The following is a 20,055-nucleotide window of genomic DNA, read 5'->3' as shown; positions in this document are numbered from 1 at the left end:
TTCAGGGGACGTGGGTGTCGCTGGCAAGGCCCATCCTTAATTGCCCTTAGTGGTGGTGAGCTACCTTCTTGAATACAACTGTGTGGCTTGCTGAGCCATTTCAGAGGGCTGTGGGTCTGGAGTCACATACAGGCCAGACCGGGTAAGGACGGCAGATTTCCTTCCCCTAAAGGAAATTAGTGAACCAGATGGGTTCACGGTTGCCATTACTGATACTAGCTTCTTTTTTTTAAATATCCAGATTTATTTAATTGAATTTAAATTTCCCAGCTGCCTTGGTGGGATTTGAACTCGGATCTGTGGGTAATTAGTCCAGGCCTCTGGATTACTCGTCCAATAACATGACCACTATGCTACAGTACTTCTTGCGCTTTGTAGAGGCTTCTGACCCGTTCTCCCCGCCAGATGAAGATGGGACTCCCACCTGGGAAACAATTGGCCCAGAATTTGCTGCCAAAGTAATGGCGAGTTTAATTGCACTTGCCAGTGTCGATGTGGAAATCGTCCCGGCAACTTGTGGCGAGGAGAGAGATACCCGGCGAGTTGCGAATCGCCACGAGTTGCCGGACGATTTGCGCCACTCCACCGCCAGCCTCGCGTAAATGGCAGCGCGCCCTCAAAACTCCCCGTGAGGTTTATGAAATTGCTGCGTTTGTGCATTAATTAAACTCGCCGCAGAAAGTTAGCGCTGCGACTTAACAGCGTAAAGACTTTTTTAATGAGGAGATTTATGTTCATACAATGACACTCAACCTCTCCGGCCCAGAAAAAGAACAATTAAAACTGTGGAGTCTGATTCCTACAGGTAGTAAATTGTTGTTAGCAGTTTTTAAAATTTAAAATTTATATATTTTTTTCTTACTTTTCCTTTCTGTCTTTATTCTCTCTTAATTCAGTCTTACTTCCCTTCTTTCTCTTTCTCTTTCTGCCACTGATTTTGACTCGAATTCACTCTATTTCCTCCTCCGTCGATCGCTCTGTTCCTTTCTCGGCCCTTGGTTATGGGGGATAGTCTGTTGGTCCCGTCGTTCACTAAAGTCCCAGACGTCCCGTTGCCCTCGCCGCGCACTCTCAGCAACTCGCTGGGCAAAATCTTTCTCCGAGCTGAAGGGTGAGGTGGGGGGGGGGGGTTAAAAGTCTTAACTAACGGGGTCACGCCGTGAGATGCCCCTGCTCCGACAGGATCTGTGCCATTATTGCCACCTGCCTCCCCCCCGGTCCCGTCTCCGCTGGGGACCCGGGGCTCAGACAAGTGTTGAGTCCTTCCTGCAGACGGTCCCCTTGCGAGCCAGCACACGCCTCATTTCGTGCGTCACCCCGTCCCAGGGTGCGGCGCACGGCACACCGCGTCCCGCCGACAGCGCCCGCGGGCGCCCGTACCGGTCTCGTCCCGTCACCGCGGGGCCGGCCCGGCTGGCCGAAGTGGCCACATAAAAGGCCTTCTGCTCGCGGTACCGCTCGTAGGCCGTCTCCCGGCGGAAGGCGGGCAGGCGCGATGACTCCTCCTCCTCCTCCCCGTGGACCGGACGCTCCGGGTCAGGCTCCGGCCAGCCGCCTCTCGGGGCGCGGTTGTTCTCGAACAAGGTGGTACCACGCTCTGGGAGACCGGCCCTGCTCGTGCACCAAGCCTTCGCCAAGGCGTGGATGACAATGATGGAGAGCGCCAGCGCCCCAGTGGCGAGGACACTGGCACTCGCTATTGCGCTCTCCTTCTCAAACTCCAGCAGCACGTAAATGGAGAGAGCTGGAACGAAAGCACAGAAATCTTTATGTAAGTCCCACAGGGCCGAGAGTAATGCACGATCAAATGTCTGAGCATTAGTCCTGTCACTGGGCAAGTGCTAAAGGTTGTGCCTTTCAATTAATTTTTTCTTGTGTCTATTAAGGTGAACACCTTTTATTTGAGGCATACAGTGTCAGCATCAAACACTCCCAGGGCAGGTACAGCACGGGTTAGATACAGAGTAAAGCTCCCTCTACACTGTTCCCATCAAACACTCCCAGAGCAGGTACAGCATGGGTTAGATACAGAGTAAAGCTCCCTCTACACTGTCCCATCAAACACTCCCAGGGCAGGTACAGCACGGGGTTAGATACAGAGTAAAGCTCCCTCTACACTGTCCCATCAAACACTCCCAGGGCAGGTACAGCACGGGTTAGATACAGAGTAAAGCTCCCTCTACAGTGTCCCATCAAACACTCCCAGGGCAGGTACAGCACGGGTTAGATACAGAGTAAAGCTCCCTCTACACTGTCCCATCAAACACTCCCAGGGCAGGTACAGCACGGGTTAGATACAGAGTAAAGCTCCCTCTACACTGTCCCATCAAACACTCCCAGGGCAGGTACAGCACGGGTTAGATACAGAGTAAAGCTCCCTCTACACTGTCCCATCAAACACTCCCAGGGCAGGTACAGCACGGGTTAGATACAGAGTAAAGCTCCCTCTACACTGTCCCATCAAACACTCCCAGGGCGTACAGCACGGGTTAGATGCAGAGTAAAGCTGCCTCTACACTGTCCCATCAAACACTCCCAGGGCAGGTACAGCATGGGTTAGATACAGAGTAAAGCTCCCTCTACACTGTCCCATCAAACACTCCCAGGGCAGGTACAGCACGGGTTAGATACAGAGTAAAGCTCCCTCTACAGTGTCCCATCAAACACTCCCAGGGCAGGTACAGCACGGGTTAGATACAGAGTAAAGCTCCCTCTACACTGTCCTATCAAACAATCCCAGGGCAGGTACAGCACGGGTTAGATACAGAGTAAAGCTCCCTCTACAGTGTCCCATCAAACACTCCCAGGGCAGGTACAGCACGGGTTAGATACAGAGTAAAGCTCCCTCACACTGTCCCATCAAACACTCCCAGGGCAGGTACAGCACGGGTTAGATACAGAGTAAAGCTCCCTCACACTGTCCCAACCTCAGAAGGGAGCCGCCTGCTGGACCAGAGAGACAGAGATAACAGGTTCGAGGGGCTGAATGGCCTCCTCCTGTTTTTATGCATTGCAGCTGAGATTCGGAGACATGGACTGGGGATTGGACCAATTCATTTTTCACAGGAACTTAAATGATAATTTTTGTATTCCAAAACATTCCCACGTATTGTCTGCTCCTTGGGGCTCTGAGGATCTTAAACATGAATCCTTTCTGATGATGTCAGGCGAGGGGAATCCCTTGAGGTGTGGTATTGTGTACTTCTCTTGTGTCCGAGCTGTATTCTGGCCCGCGGAAGGAGTTTCGGTTTTTGCTCCAGGCCTGCTCTTCAGAATTGCTGTCTCCCTCAAACGCTTGTATTGATACAGCACCAGGTCACAGCAGAATGCTTCACAGAATTGCCGTGTCGAAGTGTATGTCGCTTTTGAAGGTGCCACCGATCGCTCGTTAGTAGCACTCTGTGGGTTCAGTTCTCCAGAGACTTCAGCCCATAATCCCGGCTGACTCTCCTCGGTGAGGGAGTGCTACACTGTCTGAGGTGCCGTTAAACCATCTGCCCTCTCAGGTGAACGTAAAAGATCGCATTGCACTTTTCAAAGAAGAGCAGGGGGAGTTCTCCCTGGTGTCCTGGGCCTATATATATCCCTCAATCAGCATCACTAAAAACAGTTTATCTGGTCATTATCACATCGCTGTCTGTGGGAGCTTGCAGTGCGTAAAATTGGCTGCCGCGTTTCCCACATTACAACAGTGACTACACTTCAAGAAGTACTTCATTGGCTGTAAAGTGCTTTGGGACGTCGTGATGTTGTGAAAGGCGCTGTATAAATGTTGTAATGTAGGCAAACATGGCAGCCATGTTTCACACAGCAAGATCCCACAAACAGCAATGCGACAAATGACCCTTTAACCTGTTTCTGGTGATGTTGATTGAGGTATAAATGTTGGCCAGGATACCTGAGAGAAGTGCCCTGCTCTTCGAAATAGTGGCCGTGGGATTTTTTTATGTGCACCTGAGAGGGTAGAGGGGGGCCTCGGTTTAACGTCTCATCCGAAAGACGGCACCTCCGACAGTGCAGCGCCTCCCTCAGTACTGTACGGGGTGAGTCCGCCTGGGTTATGTGCTCAAGTCCTCATGGGGTTTGGCGCACCGGTATGAGTGCTACCGACTGAGCCAAGCTGACACACTGTAAAATGTAACCTTTTCGCTAAGTTAATTGAACCCCTTTCCGAAATGCAAGGGTAAGTTTCCCAATCATGCCCTCTTGGTGCAGAGCCCCACCTGCCGAGAGTGCGTATCACGAAATTAGCATAGCGCTAATCGTGGGCCGTGCACACTCAATTTCTCAACATGCACTCCTGACGTGCGAGAGTTTGCACGAGCAGCACGCTCGCCAGTTTAGCGCCATCTACTGGTGGGACATCAGAACTGCGGCAACCTTTATTTGCACTATTTACACAGAATCACACACCGAAACCCCACAGTGCAGATAGAGGCCATTTCGGCGCATCGAGCCTGCACCGACACATATCCCACCCGATCCCCGTAACCCCTACATATCCCACCCTATCCCCGTAACCCCACGTATTTAATCCCCCTAACACTAAGGGTCAATTTATCATAGCCAATCAACCTAACCCGCACATCTTTGGACTTTACGTATCAGAATTAGACCGCACAGGAGGAGGCCATTCGGCCCATCGTGCTCATGCTGGCTCTTTGAAAGAGCCGTCCAATTAGTCCCACATTTTCCCCCAAGTATTTCTCCAATTCCCTTTTGAAAGTTACTGCTGAATCTGCTTCCACCGCCCTTTCAGGCAGCGCATTCCAGATCATCGCAGATCTTGGAGTAGGAACCCTGGTTGACCCCCTCCTCTCCCAGCTCATGGGTGCTGAGGCCAGTTGTAGTGCTCCAGCTGCTGTCCTGGGCGGGATCAGGGATCAGACCCGGGGGACCCTCCCCTCTTTATGGGTCAGTAGCCCACCTGGCAGCTCGCTTAGCCAGCGAGTCACTGAAGGGCGCCGCGCTGTAACACTAACGCGGCTGATGTTTGTTTTTTTTGGGTTTCTCCGCAGTGTTGGATGGTGTATTCAGTGAACAATGGTCGCAAAGCTCATTCCGGGCCACGCGAACAAAACGGATCAGATGGGATAAGGTTCTGAAGGAGTTGGACAGTTAACGGCACTGGTGTGTTTACACGTGGGTGTGTGTGTGTGTTTACACGTGTGTGTGTGTGTGTGTGTGTGTGTGTGTGTTTTCACAAGCGTTAACAGAAAAACCTCTTTGCCGAGCGCAGCTCTTTACAAAGGAACAGCTTTGAATTCTTCCCATCAGCACTTTACGACAGCACTGAAGAAGCTATTCCACAGAAGCTGAGTCGCACCTGCAGATAAGTCGCACCCTATCGCAATAGCCTGCCTCTCCGTCCCAAAAAAATGTTGCACTATTGTGTGTGTGTATGTGTGTATATAAGATTTTGCACAAAGGAAATCAGCCCCCTTTTCCACCCACATTCTCCCCACGGTGTTGAGAAGGCTCGGGTACAAAGGTCTGGCTTCTGTACAAAGATTTTCCGGTTGATTTGCTTGAAAATCCGCACTCCCGTCCTCAGGATACAGAGACTGCCGAGAGATCTCGGGAGAGTACCTGACGATTCTTCTGTGTACTTTTTGTGGGGGGGGGGTGGGGTTTGCATTGACTGTAGCACCTTGTGCACCAGTACTGTAATAAATAAATGGATGGAAAGACTGAACTGCCTTGGTAACAGGATGCTTTGCTGCCTTTAGTGCAGCCGAACCCCCATCCCACACATTAGTGAACTTCTCACCGGGTCTCCACCCCACTGTGTTTGGAGGGCCGTGCGGTGGATTACATAGAATTACGTAGCGTTTCCAGCACAGAAGTAAATATAAATACAAAGTATAAATATAAATATAAATTTATATAAATATAAATAAATACAAAGTATTTACAGCCCAGAAACAGGCCCTTTGGCCCAACTGCTCCGTGCCGGTATTTATACTCCACACGAGCCTCCTCCCACCCCTCTTCATCTCACCCTATCAAAGTATCCTATTCCTTTCTCCCTCATGTGTTTATCCAGATTCCCCTTAAATCCATCGATACTATTCGCCTCAACCACTCCCTGTGGGAGCGAGTTCCACATTCTCACCACTCTCTGGGTAAAGAAGTTTCTCCTGAATTCCCCATTGGATTTATTAGTGACTCTCTTATATTGATGGCCTCTAGTTCTGGTCTCCCCCACAAGTGGAAACATCTTCTCTACGTCTACCCTATTAGGTCACCCCTCAGCCTTCTCTCTCTTTTCTCCAGGAAAGAGTCCTAGCCTGTTCAGTCTTTCAGGATACTGATGGTGCCAAGGCGTTGTGCCATGGACTGGCTAGACGCAGGTCTGTTCCCACAATTTGCCTGCACTTGTTGTGGTCCTGATCTGAAGGCCAAGTGCCGAGGACAACATCAATGGGATGCTACGACCGGGAAGGTCCTGGGTGCGATTGCCAGCCTGTGTGGAGTTGGTTGACCTGTGTAGGGGTGCTGCAGTTGGCCTCAGCACCCTAAGGCTGCTCCTGTGCACCTCCTGGTGGTCAGTTTCAGATCGGCCTTGGCGAAGAACCCGGAAGAGAGGGCGGGGTCACCAGACTTGGTCATGAGGAGAAGGCCCAAGGCCCTCTGCCGGCCCAGTGGGCCCAAGGCCCTCTGCCGGCCCAGTGGGCCCAAGGCCCTCTGCCGGTCCAGTGGGCCCAAGGCCCTCTGCCGGCCCAGTGGGTAAATGCACCTTTGTCCTCCAGGTTTGGGGAAGACTGGGAATCCAGCTACTTATCACTAGCCAGCAACTCTTGTTGGAAGAAATGCATGTGTGGACGAAGGGCAAGGACGGGACTGCGCTCGGCTGTGATGGCCCTCCAATCCCCACAGTCAGACAGCCTGCTGACCCTCGAAGTCCAGGCTCGTACATGACGAGCGGCCAGAACAGGTGAGATGGCTGCCCGTAGGAAGAAAGAAAGAACTTGCATTTATATAGTACCTTTTGCATCCTCAGGACGTCCCAAAGCAGTGAACAGCCAATGAAATAGAGAAGTTATGTTAAACTTGCATCGAACCATGGTTAGGCCACACTTGGAGTACTGTGTACAGTTCTGGTCGCCATATTATAAAACGGATATAGAGGCACTGGAGAGGGTGCAGAGAAGATTTACAAGGATGATACCAGAAATGCGAGGGTATACACATCAGGAAAGGATGAACAGGCTGGGTCTCTCTTGAAAAAAGGCTGAGGGGTGACCTAATAGAGGTCTTTAAAATTATGCAAGGTTTTGATAGAGTGGATACAGAGAGAGTGTTTCCACTTGTGGGGAAGAGCATAACTAGAGGCCATCAATATAAGATAGTCACCAAGAAATCCAATAGGGAATTCAGGAGAAACTTCTTTACCCAGAGAGTGGTGAGAATGTGGAACTTGCTACCACAGGGAGTGGTTGAAGCAAATAGTATGGATGCATTTAAGGGGAGGCTGGAGAAGCACATGAGGGAGAAGGGAATAGAGGGTTACGCTGATAGATTTAGATGAGGAAAGACGGGAGGAGGCTCGAGTGGAGCATAAACACCGGCATGGACGGGTTGGGCCGAATGGCCTGTTTCTGTGCCGTACATTCCGTGTAATTCTATGAATTACTTCTGAACTCTTGCCACTGTTGTATTATGGGAAACATGGCAGGCAATGTGCGCACAGCAAGATCCCACACAACAGCAATGGACAATTAATTGGTTTTGATGGTGTCGATTGAGGGATATTGTCAAGGGCACCAGGAGAGTGCTCTGTTCTTCAAAACTAGTGCCATGGGATCTTTTACGTCCACCCACACAGACAGACGGGGCATCGGTTTAACGTCTCATCCAAAAGACGGCACCTCCGACAGTGCAGGGCTCGCTCAGGGGTAGATTTGTTTTTTTGGGCTCCAGTCTCTGGAGTGGGACTTGAACCCACGACCTTCTGACTCGGAGGCGAAAGAGTGCGGCCCACTGAGAGCCAAACTGACGAGACGGGGAAGAACTCGTGCCTCCCGTCTCACCACTTACCTGCCAGATACACGATGACACCCAGACAGAACGAACTGAGGGCCACACGACGGGAACATCGACTGTTCAGGAGAAGCCAGCCAGCCCTGGAATGGGAGAGTAAAAAGGACCCAGGGTTAGAATCCCAGCAACGTCGCCGATATCAATTGTCTAACCTTTTTTTTTACAAAAAATGATTATTAAAATGGTGTGTGCCATCAAACGAGGTACCTGATCTGCTTTTTCAAATCCTGATCCTTGTTTTCAAATCCCTCAGTGGCCTCACCCCCTCCCTATCAATTCAATTCAAATCACTTTATTGGCATGACAAGTTACATCTTATGTTGCCAAAGCATCGGAAAACATTCATGTTTGTTCACAAAAATACAGATCTATCCATACAGTGTATAAACAGATATATCCCTGAGTGTATAAATATACTTTCATATAATTTATATATACTCTTATCTTATCTTTAGTGGTTGTCCCTCTGTTTATGGCAAGCTGTAACATAGTGTGCCGCTAGTGTTACGCAATTTCTCTCTTCCCCTAGTAGGTATGGGAGTTTTTGGTCGTCATTCAAATTTCTGAATTCCGGGCATATTTTTGTAAATTTTGGGTAGAAATTCTCCCTTATGCCCTGATATTTTCTACAAGCTGTGAGGAAGTGCATCTCTGTCTCCACCATTCCCTGACTGCAGTGAGAGCATATCCTGTCCTCTCTTGGTAGCCGGGTCTGCCTGTGTCTACCTTTTTCGATCGCCAGGCTATGTTCACTAAGTCTGTATCTCTGTAATCTCCTCCAGCCCTACAACCCTCCGAGATCTCTGCGCTCCTCCAATTCTAGCCTCTTGATTATCCCCGATTTTAATCGCTCCACCATTGGCGGCCGTGCCTTCAGCTGCCTGGGCCCTAAGTTCTGGAATACCCTCCCTGAACCTCTCTTTCCTCCTTCAAGACGCTCCTTAAAACCTACCTCTTTGACCAAGTATTTGGTCACCTGTCCTAATATTTTTTTTTACGTGGCTCGGTGTCAAATTTTGTCTAATAACACTCCTCTAAAGCACCATGGGATGTTTTACTACGTTAAAGGCGCTATATAAATGCAACTTGTTCATGCCTTCAAAGGAATCTGCAGTTCACAGCCTCCCCACATGGGGGCAGACTGTGTGACCCCCCCTGCCCCTCAGGCCTGTGCCCTCTCATCTCCCAGAACCTGGTGACCTTGTGGTCCTGGCAGAGGCTTGGGATCCGTGCCCGACTGATCGCAGGGTATGATGTCCCAAGACCTATAGCAGCTGTGTAATGGGAGATTTAGAAGTGGATCGACTGTGTGTCGTGTATGAGATTAATTAGCCAGGAGAGCCTCACGGATACTGGGGGGTCAATTGAAATTTTCAAGACTGAGATCAATAGATTTCTCTGGGGTGAGGGTATCGAGGGATATGGAGCAAAGGCGGATAGATGGAGTTGTGGTGCAGATCCGCCATGATCTGTCTGAGTGGCGGAGCAGGCTCGAGGGGCTGAGTGGCCTCCTCCTGTTCCCATGTTTGCCTCTTCCTTGAAATTTATGAAACTTTATTTTGGAGTATAGCTTTTGTAAGTATTTTCTGATGTGAACGCGCTATTTCATATGGGAGCTGGATACAAAAACCACAATGGGGAATCACACATCACTGCAACGCAAGGGCAGATGTGGGAGCCCATTCGGCCCATCGAGCGCTTCCTCCCATGGCCGACGACCCACTCGAGCAAAGGATAAACGGGGATTTCGGCATCTTTCAGACAAAACTCCAAACACCGCGATCCTTCAAAAGGGAGCTGGACGAGTTCCTGAGAGCCAAGAACATCTCCAGTTATAGAAGGTGGGTGGGGGGAGCGGCGGGGTAGCTGGGACTGAGTTCATGTCGTCCCCTGGAGCCTCAGTGGGCTGGAGAGGAATTTCCTTCAGTTTTATTTTCCTGAATTATTGTGTTGCACTGGGGCCAATATTTATCCCTCAAATCAACATCACTAAAACATGATCTGGTCATCATCACATTGCTGTTGTGGGAGCTTGCTGTGCGCAAATTGGCTGCTGCGTTTCCCACATTACAACAGTGACTACACTTCAAAAATGTACTTCATTGGCTGTAAAGCACTTTGGGACGTCCGGTGGTCGTTTAAGGTGCTATAGAAATGCAAGTATTTCTTTTCTAAATTGGTCTAATTAGCTTCAATCTGTGTCCTCTGGTTCCCGACCCACCTGCTCGTGGAAACAGTTACTCCTTATTTACTCTATCAAAGCTCCTGGGCCGAAGGGAGGACAGTTCTGCAGCACAGAGGGTGCGGAGTTTGGCAGGGGAGACCCCCAGGGGGGGGTGGAATTTGTAGCAGAACACTGAATCCAGATGGTTGCAGCCCCTTTTCCGCCCCCCCACCCCCTCCCTTAGAAATGCTAGTGCTACCGGTGACAGAACTGCGGGGAACATCGGCACAATTTCATCTCGCACCCAGTTTAAGCAGGCACCCACACCGAGTCCGAAATAGCACAGGCTCACACCCACACTATTTAAATTAGCCTGACCATGGGACTTTGGCCTGGGCCAGGGTTAAGACAGAACTTGCATTTATATAGCGCCTTACACGACCTCAGGATGTCCCCAAAGCGCTTCACAGCCAATTAAGTACTTTTTGAAGTGTAGTCACTGTTGTAATGTGGGAAACGCAGCAGCCAATTTGTAAGATCTCACAAACCGTAATGAGATAATGATCAGATAATCAATCTTTTTTAAGTGATGTTTGTTGATCAATATTTACCGGTACACCTGGCAGAACTCCCCAGCGCAGTTAGAAGATGTATCTGTTGCGTTTTTAAGTAAAATGTCCTGGATGCGGGGACATAAGTGACGAATCCTACCAACCCTGGCAGTGCGGAGTTATGTCGTGGCAACAGTGTAAGAATATTTGGTTAAGATTCTCCTCCTGAGTATTTCTATATTTTTTTATTCGTTTATGAGATGTTGGCGTCGCTGGCAAGGCCAGCATTTATTGCCCATCCCTAATTGCCCTTGAGAAGGTGGTGGTGAGCCGCCTTCTTGAACCGCTGCAGTCCCGTGTGGTGAAGGTGCTCCCACAGTGCTGTCAGGGAGGGAGTTCCAGGATTTTGACCCAGCGACGATGAAGGAACGGCCGATATATTTCCAAGTCAGGCTGGTGTGTGACTTGGAGGGGAACTTGGAGGTGGTGGTGTTCCCATGTGCCTGTTGGCCTTGTCCTTCTGGGTGGAAGAGGTTGCGGGTTTGGGAGGTGCTGCCGAAGAAGCCTTGGTGAGTTGCTGCAGTGCATCTTGTAGATGGTACACACTGGAGGGAGTGAATGTTTAAGGTGGTGGATGGGGTGCCAATCAAGTGGGCTGCTTTTCCTGGATGGTGTTGAGCTTCTTGAGGCTGTACTCATCCAGGCAAGTGGAGAGTGTCCATCACACTCCTGACTTGTGTCTTGTAGATGGTGGAAAGGCTTTGGGGGAGTCAGAAGGTGAGACGCTCGCTGCAGAATACCCAGCCTCTGAGCTGCTCTTGTTGCCACAGTATTTATGTGACTGGTCCAGTTAAGTTTCTGGTCAATGGTGACCCCCCAGGATGTTGATGGTGGGGGATTCGGCGATGGTAATGCCGTTGAATGTCAAGGGGCGGTGGTTAGACTCTCGCTTGTTGGAAATAGTCATTGCCTGGCACTTCTATGGCGCGAATGTTACCTGCCACTTAACAGCCCAGGCCTGAACGTCGTCCAGGTCTTGTTGCATGTGGGCATGGACTGCTTCATTATCTGAGGAGTTGTGAATGGTGCTGAACACTGCAGTCATCAGCGAACATCCCCATTTCTGACCTTATGTTGAAGGGAAGGTCATTGATGAAGCAGCGGAAGATGGTTTGGCCTAGGACACTGCCCTGAGGAGCTCCTGCAGCGATGTCCTGGGGCTGTGATGATTGACCTTCAATCACCACAACCATCTTCCTTTGTGCTAGATATGACTATATACAACAAACAATAACTTGCATTTATATAGCGCCTCTAACATAGTAAAACGTCCCAAGGTGCTTCACAGGAGCGATTATCAGACAAGATTTAACACCGAGCCACAAAAGGAGATATTAGGGCAGGTGACCAAAAGCTTGGCAAAGAGGTAGGTTTTAAGGAGCGTCTTCGGAATAGCGCCATGGGATTTTTATACATCCACCCGAGTGGGCAGACGGTTTAACGTCTCACCTGAAAGACGGCACCTCCGACAGTGCAGCACTCCCTCAGTGCTGCACCGGGACTGTCGGCCTGGATTATGTGCTCTGGAGCGAGGCTTGAACCCACAACATAGTTCCGCACTGCCCGGGGTTGGTAGGTAGGGTCGTCACTCATGTCCCTGCATCCAGGACACCGTACTTCAAAAAGGCAACAGATGCATCTTCTAACTGCGCTGGACCTCACTCGCCAGCAGCGCACGATTTCCTGGTAACGCACTCGCTGTGAGGATCACCCATACCTGAACATTCACACCATCATGGTACACAAGGTGAAAACCTCAGGACTCGAGGAGCAAATTAAATCTGGAGGAGGCAACTCGAGCACGGCTTATAGCTCCGGGTGTGGGGAAAACTCTTGCCTGCTGCAGGTAACGATATTGTAAATGTATTCATGTTTAGGTCTCTCAAACCTCTCCGCCTCTCTCTCCTCCTTTAAGACACTGCTTAAAACCTGCCTCTTTGACCAATCTTTTGCTCACCTGTCCTAATATCTCATGATGTGGCTCGGGGTCAATATTTTGTTTGATAATCGCTCCTGTGAAGCACCTTGGGACGTTTTACTACATTAAAGGTGCTGTATAAATGCAGGTTGTTGTTTGTTGTGTATAGAAATACTCAAGAGGAGGACCTTAACCAAATATTCTTACAGCGTTGCTTTGCACTGTGACCCGACGAGCCCCTGGCACCCAATGCTTTTTCTTTTACACTTTCTGCTCCTCCCTCCCCTTCTAGGCTGGAACCCCACCCCGCTAAAACAACGATTCGAATTGAATTCCTGTCAAACAAAGGTCTGAGGGAAAGCGACGAGGGGAATCAATGCAGCAAACTCGCACGGGCCATTATTCCCTCTAAAAGAGCTAATTCAAAGCAGCGCCAGCCGCAAAGCGGGCAGGTTTAAGGGTGGCACGTCCTCGCTCAGCTGGGCTTCCTTTTCAAGGGGCCTGTCCTGGGGGTCTTTCTGTAGAAGAAAAGCTCACACAAAGACTGCGGCTCATTAAACTCCCTGCTCACGCTATTGAGTGCTTTCCCGCATCCCTCCCCCCCACCACACGACCTGGCTGATTACAGAATCAGGACTCGGTAAAAGCCACAAAGCAGCTCATTCTCTAACAAGCTCCCTTCTTTCCCCTCTGGCCCAGTTGATACGTGCACTGTCTGCTGTGGTACCGAGACACACACACAGACCACGAGACAAGCACTTAATCGAAGCACCGCACTTCGGTACCGAGGGAGTGCTGCACTGTCGGAGGTGCCGTCGTTCAGGTGAGACGTTAAACCGAGGCCCCGTCTGCTCTCTCAGGTGGACGTACAAGATCCCACGGGCACTACTTCGAAGAAGAGCAGGGGGGCTCTCCCCGTGGTCCTGGGGCCAATATTTATCGATCAATCAACATCACTAAAAAACAGATTATCTGGTCATTATCACATTGCTGTTTGTGGGAGCTTGCTGTGCGCCAGTTGGTGGCCGCGTTTCCTACATTATTCCTCAACCCCCTTTCAAAAATACAGGAGTGACTGTGATCTGCTTTGGGACAGTCCCGAGGATGAAATCGATGGTGGTGAAAAATCGGGCGGTTTCTGTAAACGGTCAGGCAATCTTCAACCTCACTTTTACCCCTGTGCAGAGACTTAAATATCCAGCCCATCGTCTCTCTGAGTTCGACCTGGTCACGCTGCTCTGATTTGCTGCATTACTGATCCGGCCCTGGTAACTGCAGATCCTCAGACAGCAACACCCGACTTGTATTATGGGCTGTGACTCGCATTTGGCTGTTTACACAGTGTGCAGCAAAGTCATCAGCTTTGCCCCCAACTATAGAAAGGCTCTGCAGTGAGTTTATAAAATGCCCAGGAAAATCTCATGGCAGCACGGTGGCATAGTGGTTAGCACTGTTGCCTCACAGCGACAGGGACCCGGGTTCGAATCCGGCTTCGGGTGTCTGTGTGGAGTTTGCACATTCTCCCCGTGTTTGCGTGGGTTTTCTCCGGGTGCTCCGGTTTCCTCCCACAGTCCAAAGATGTGTGGGTTAGGTTGATTGGCTATGATAAATTGACCCTTAGTGTTAGGGGGATTAAATACATGGGGTTACGGGGATAGCGTGGGATATGTGTTGGTGTAGGGGTTACGGGGATCGGGTGGGATATGTGTCGGTGCAGGCTCGATGGGCCGAAATGGCCTCTATCTGCACTGTGGAGTTTCTGTGATTCTGTGACCCATCCGAGTATTTGTTCAACACAGAATTTGGTCCGCACTGGAGTTATACCGCACACGGTGCCAGGTCCCAGCCAAGAGGTGACTTCACATTGCATGGTCCGCACTGGAGTTATACCGCACACGGTGCCAGGGCCCAGCCAAGAGGTGACCTCACATTGCATGGTCCGCACTGGAGTTATACCACACACGGTGCCAGGTCCCAGCCAAGAGGTGACCTCACATTGCATGGTCCGCACTGGAGTTATACTGCACACGGTGCCAAGCTCAAACCAGCCTCCTGGAGTTGACGTAACATTGCTTGGTACCAACCGGCTATGGACCAAATTGGAGTTATACTCCAGGTGGTGCCAAGCTAATCTCAGCTTCCTGGAGGTGACCTCACTGAAGTTGCCTTTGCATCGGGTTTACTGCCAGGACCACGGGCTTCCAGATTTGCTGCTGCCCGTGAATGGAAAATCCCCAGCTTTAGAGAATCCAGGAAATTTGCTTTGGTGTTGCCGGGAACACCATGACCTGGCACCGCCACCGCTGGCAAGACACTAGTCAACCACCCACCCCTTGTCAACCACGTTGGTGTGGGACTGGAGTCACATAGGCCAGCCTGAGCAAAGACGGCTGATTTCCTTCCCTGAAGGTCATTAATGAACCTGTTCATCAATCCAATATCTTCACAAATTCAAATTCTCAAAATGCCACAGTGGGATTTGAACTCACGTGCTCCAGATTATTAGTCCAGGCCTCTGGATTACTAGTAGCATAACCACTGTACTATTGTAACCCTGTGTATAATTCCATAAGACCAAACTGGAGTTATACTCCAGGTGGTGCCAAGCTAATCTCAACTTCCTGGAGGTGACCTCACTGAGGCTGCGTCCTATCATCATTATGACCTGAAGCCGCCTTTGCATCGGGTTCACTGCCAGGATCATGGGTTCCCAGATCCTTGGAGCAGAGAAGGCTAAGAGGAGATTTGATAGAGGCGTTTAAAACCATGAAGGGTTTAGAGAGAGCAAATAAAGAGAAACTGTTTCCAATGGCTGAGGGGGTCGATAACCAGAGGGCACAGATTTAAGGTGATTGGAAAAAGAACCAGAGGTGACATGAGGAAAAACTTTTTACACAACGAGTGGTTAGGATTTGGAATGCGCTGCCTGATAGGGTCGTGCAAACAGATTCAATAGCAGCCTTCAAAAGGGAATTGGATAAATACTTGAAGGAGATAAAAATTGCAGGGATATGGGGAAAGAGCAGGGGAAGTGGGACAACATAGAAACATAGAAGACAGGAGCAGGAGTAGGCCATTCGGCCCCTCGAGCCTGCTCCGCCATTCAATGAGATTGTTGAAGATAATTTTGGAGCAAAGACTCTTGCAAAGACTGTCGGGATACTTGACATTAAAACTGGCTAACACTGGGCCTTGAGCTCGCACCTACTCTGGGATGAGGTAGTGCCAGCTGCATTTTTGGTATTGTACTTTTGTGGTTATCTTGCAAGGACAGACAGTCTGGTATTGTTTTACTTCTGCTTATCCTGTCTCGCGGTCAAAGGTCCCAAGAAGTTTTAACCCTGTTGCACATTGCTTAGAATAGCCCCCCGTTATAGATGTCACGGGGTATCACTGTGATTATGTAATCAATTGCTCAACTGTTTTGACTCCTGTATAAAGGTAGGAGCATTTAGAGTGTAAAACGAGAAGTCCGGCGGTTGCACAAGGGTGCATAGCAGCTTCTCCCAGAGCTCTGCAATAAAAGTGTACTCTCACATTTCAATTAAACTACAGTCGTCTGAGTCTTATTACTCTATCAAGCTGAGGTTGGGTATACGTCGACCTTGTATATCACTTGGTCCGTTCAGGCTCCAACTTGGGGAATTAGTGGTGCTGGTCATTTCTCTGAGTATACCTCGTTCCACTAATCCCTTAACAAGATCATGGCTGATCATTTAAATTCAGTACCCTGTCCCTGCCTTCTCCCCATATCCCTTGATCCCTTTAGCCTTAAGAAATATATCTAACTCTTTCTTGAATATATTTAATGAACTGGCCTCCACCGCCCTCTGTGGCAGAGAGTTCCACAGGTTCACCACTCTCTGGGTGAAGAAATTCCTCCTCATTTCAGTCCTAAATGTCCTACCCTTTATCCTTAGACTGTGACCACTGGTTCTGGACTCCCCGACCATCGGGCACATCCTTCCTGCATCTAGTCTGTCCAGGCCTGACAGAATTTTATAGGTTTCGATGCGATTCCCCTCTCAATCTTCTAAACTCCAGTGAGTATAAGCCCAATCAACACAATCTCTCCTCATACGTCATTCCTGCCATCCCAGGTATCAGCCTGGTAAATCTTCGCTGCACTCCTTCCATGGCAAGAACGTCCTTCCTCAGATAAGGCGACCAAAACTGCACACAATACTCAAGCTGCGGTCTCACCAAGGCCCTGTACAACTGCAGCAAGACATCCTTGTTCTTGTACTCGAACCCTCTTGCTACGAAGGCCAACATACCATTTGCCTTCTTAACCGCCTGCTGCACCTGCATGCTTACCTTCAGCGACTGGTGCACAAGAACACCCAGGTCTCTTTGCACTTCCCCTTCTCCCAATCTATTGCCATTCAAATAATAATCTGCCTTCCTGTTTTTGCCACCAAAGTGGATAACCTCACATTTATCCACATTATAGTGCATTTGCCATGTTTCTGCCCAATCACCCAACCTGTCCAAATCGTACTGGAGTTTCACGACATCCTCCTCACAGCATACCCTCCCACCCAGCTTTGTGTCGTCTGCAAATTTGGAGATATTACATCCAATTCCCGCATCCAGATTATTAATATATATTGTGAACAGCTGGGGTCCTAGGACCGATCCTTGCGGTACCCCACTAGTCACTGCCTGCCACTCGGAAAACGACCCGTTTATTCCAACTCTTTGCTTTCTATCCGCCAACCAGTTCTCTATCCAAGTCAATACCTTGCCCCCAATCCCATGTGCCTTAATTTTGCACACTAATCTCTTATGCGGGACCTTATCGAAAGCCTTCTGAAAGTCCAAATACACCACATCCACTGGTTCTCCCTTATCTATTTTACCAGTTACATCCTCAAAAAATTCCAGTAGATTAGTCAAGCACGATTTACCTTTTGTAAATCCATGTTGACTTTGTCCGATCCTGCCACTGTTTTCCAAGTGCTCTGCTATTACATCTATCTATATATATAAAAGAGCTCTTCTGTCTGTCCCGATGTCTGTCTATTCTCTATACGTTTGAAAGTTACAGAGCGTACCGATGCGCGCGTCGCCTCAAAAGAAAGCTTGCGATTCCGGACCGGTCATAGGCGTATTTACGTTTCGGCCGGACAAAAACCGCGCCCGCGGTATCCAAAAAACGTTCAGCCTTCCGCTCATTAGCATCTCATTAGCGACCGTGTGATGTCGAGGTCGACCAATCGGACGGCGGGTTCCTTCCTACAGTTGAGTGTCGAGTGACTCGACGATTGACCAATCCTATGCTTCGGTGACCTGACCGGTCGACCAATCGGTGCGTGTGTGGGCGGGCCTTATCCTTCTGAACCGAGGTGAGTGGCCGCCATCTTGATTTTTCATGATTTTTTCCCCACACTTTCAGTGTGTTAGGGAAGTTAGGTAAATATTTGAATTATGTGTTAGGGAATTAATTAACAATTTATTTGAGTTTTATATTGTGTTTAGCAACCCCCCCCTCCTCCTCACCCTCGCGCAGGGGGGACTTGGGGCCTGAAGCTCAAAAAATTTCTCTCTCTCTCTCTCTTTCTTCCCTCTCGCTCTCTCCTTCTCCTCTTCCCTCTCTCCTCTTCCCTCTCTCTCCTTCTCCTCTTCCCTGTCTCTCTCTACTTCCCCCTCTCAGGTTTCACGGTGTCGGGGCCGTAGCGCGGGCGGGCCGCCCGAAGTTTCCCGCTCGCTAACGGCCGCCAGGCCGCCTCGCGCCGCCCGCGCATGCGCCGCCCGCACTGACCGCGCATGCGCCGCCCGCACTGACCGCGCATGCGCCGCCCGCACTGACCGCGCATGCGCCGCCCGCACTGACCGCGCATGCGCCGCCCGCGAGAGCCCGCTCCCGGCGCCGGCCGCCGCTCAGCATTCCTCGTCTGTGCTGAGTTAGCTGTTCCCAGCTGGTGGGGGAGCAAGATCGGTGTCCTTGATGGAGACGGAGACGGGGTCGTGGGGGGGGGAGACAGTGATTACACCGGGGGGGGGGGGGAGACAGTGATTTCACGGAGGGGGGGGGGGGGAGACAGTGATTACACGGGGGGGGGGAAGATAGTGATTACACGGGGGGGGGGAGACAGTGATTACACGGGGGGGGGGAGACAGTGATTACACGGGGGGGGGGAGACAGTGATTACACGAGTGGGGAGTGTGAGGGGAGGGAGAGGAGGGGAGGGAGGGGAGGGAGAGGAGGGGAGGGAGGGATAGGACAGGGAGAGGACATGACAGGGAGAGGGGGGACACACAGGGGCAGGGAGACCAAGCGCCCCAAAATTGCCCTCGCAACGCGGGGCTCCCCAGCTAGTCCTTTATAATGGACTCTAGCATTTTCCCCACTACTAATGTCAGGCTTACTGGTCTATAATTCCCCGCTTTTTCTCTACCACCTTTTTTGAATAGTGGGGTAACATTAGCTACCCTCCAATCCATGGGTACTGTTCCAGAGTCTATCGAGTTCTGGAAGATGACCAGCAATGCATCTACTATTTGTGGATTGCTCTTCGAAAGAGCCGGCGCAGACTCGACGGGCCGAATGGCCTCCTTCTGTGCCGTACTATTTTATGATTCGATGAAATGCAGCGGCAACTGTGCACTCGCACGCATTTGCAGGGCTATGGGGAGAGAGCAGGGGAGCGGGCACCTAATTGGGCGGCTCTGTCACAGAGCTGGCACGGGTACGATGGGCTGACTGGCCTCTTTCTGTGCTGTACCATTCCATAATTCTATCCAGTTTGCATCGAAACCGTTCTTGCATCAATGAAAACAACTAGCTTAAGTGGGTCTGCAAGCTGCCAGTCTTAATGGTCATTAAAGTCACTCCCAACACATCAGCTCTGTCCAACCACAGTTTTTGTTAAAAAGAAAGCAGGATTTTTTTCTTTTTTTGTCAATTTTTGTTTTACCTGTCTGGTTCCGCCTCCCCTCCGCAGACCTCGGCGGCCAGGTAGCCGTGCATCAGCGCCAGGAGCAGGCAGCACAGGTGCAGAGCGAGCGAGAGAGACGCCAGTCCCCGGGAGACGCAGCGCAGCAGCCGCCGGGACAACGCCCACGGGACCGGCGATCGCGACTCGCCGCCGGGCTGCGAGCGGAGCTGCAACAGCAGAGTGGCCGAGAGCAGGGACATGAGAGCGCCCAAGGCGGCCAGGCAGAGCAAGGCGGCCAGGCAGCCGGAGCCCGGAGCCTCCACCGCCGCCCTCCTGTCTGCTTGCTGCATAACTGCATCAATTTGAAAGTTTGCACCAACTTTGTTCTTGTCCGGAGTCTCTCTCTCTCTCTCTCTCTCTCACTGCCTTCACTGTGAC

At 50.6% G+C, this 20,055-nt stretch overlaps 2 protein-coding genes across 7 annotated transcripts in view; one reads left to right on the top strand and one right to left on the bottom strand.

Annotated features, from left to right (window-relative positions):
* The window catches only part of borcs8 (BLOC-1 related complex subunit 8), a 24,444-nt gene extending 18,753 nt beyond the window's left edge, over positions 1 to 5,691 (top strand). For 3 of the 6 annotated variants that reach the window (XM_086004435.1, XM_086004433.1, XM_086004434.1), the window contains one exon: positions 5,019 to 5,691. In XM_086004435.1, the coding sequence (XP_085860561.1) occupies positions 5,019 to 5,122 (104 nt within the window). In that variant the 3' untranslated portion in view covers positions 5,123 to 5,691. The remainder of the gene's footprint in view (positions 1 to 5,018) is intronic. The other 3 variants (XR_015080507.1, XR_015080508.1, XM_086004436.1) reach the window with 2 other exon arrangements.
* Positions 678 to 20,055, bottom strand: tmem221 (transmembrane protein 221). Its single transcript, XM_086004429.1, has 3 exons — positions 19,657 to 20,055; positions 8,041 to 8,126; positions 678 to 1,744 (listed from the first exon to the last, which is right to left on the bottom strand). Exons 1-3 carry the CDS (start codon positions 19,965 to 19,967, stop codon positions 1,245 to 1,247), a joined length of 897 nt encoding a protein of 298 aa, XP_085860555.1. The 5' UTR covers positions 19,968 to 20,055; the 3' UTR covers positions 678 to 1,244.

The sequence above is a fragment of the Somniosus microcephalus genome, chromosome 13 (assembly GCF_052327205.1).
Source record: "Somniosus microcephalus isolate GS21.2 chromosome 13, FLI_Smic_1.0, whole genome shotgun sequence".
Taxonomy (NCBI): domain Eukaryota; kingdom Metazoa; phylum Chordata; class Chondrichthyes; order Squaliformes; family Somniosidae; genus Somniosus; species Somniosus microcephalus.
Note: the sequence above shows the minus strand (reverse complement) of the source record. Positions and strands in the feature narration are given on the sequence as shown.

What these genes read in the sequence shown, in the direction of transcription:
- tmem221 (XM_086004429.1), bottom strand. Translation starts at nt 19,967, where the DNA reads ATGCAGCAAGCAGACAGGAGGGCGGCGGTGGAGGCTCCGGGCTCCGGC. An exon ending in GGGGAGGCGGAACCAGACAG is followed by an intron (nt 8,127 to 19,656) that starts GTAAAACAAAAA and finishes CTCCCATTCCAG; the next exon opens with GGCTGGCTGGCTTCTCCTGA. An exon ending in TGTCATCGTGTATCTGGCAG is followed by an intron (nt 1,745 to 8,040) that starts GTAAGTGGTGAG and finishes CTTTCGTTCCAG; the next exon opens with CTCTCTCCATTTACGTGCTG.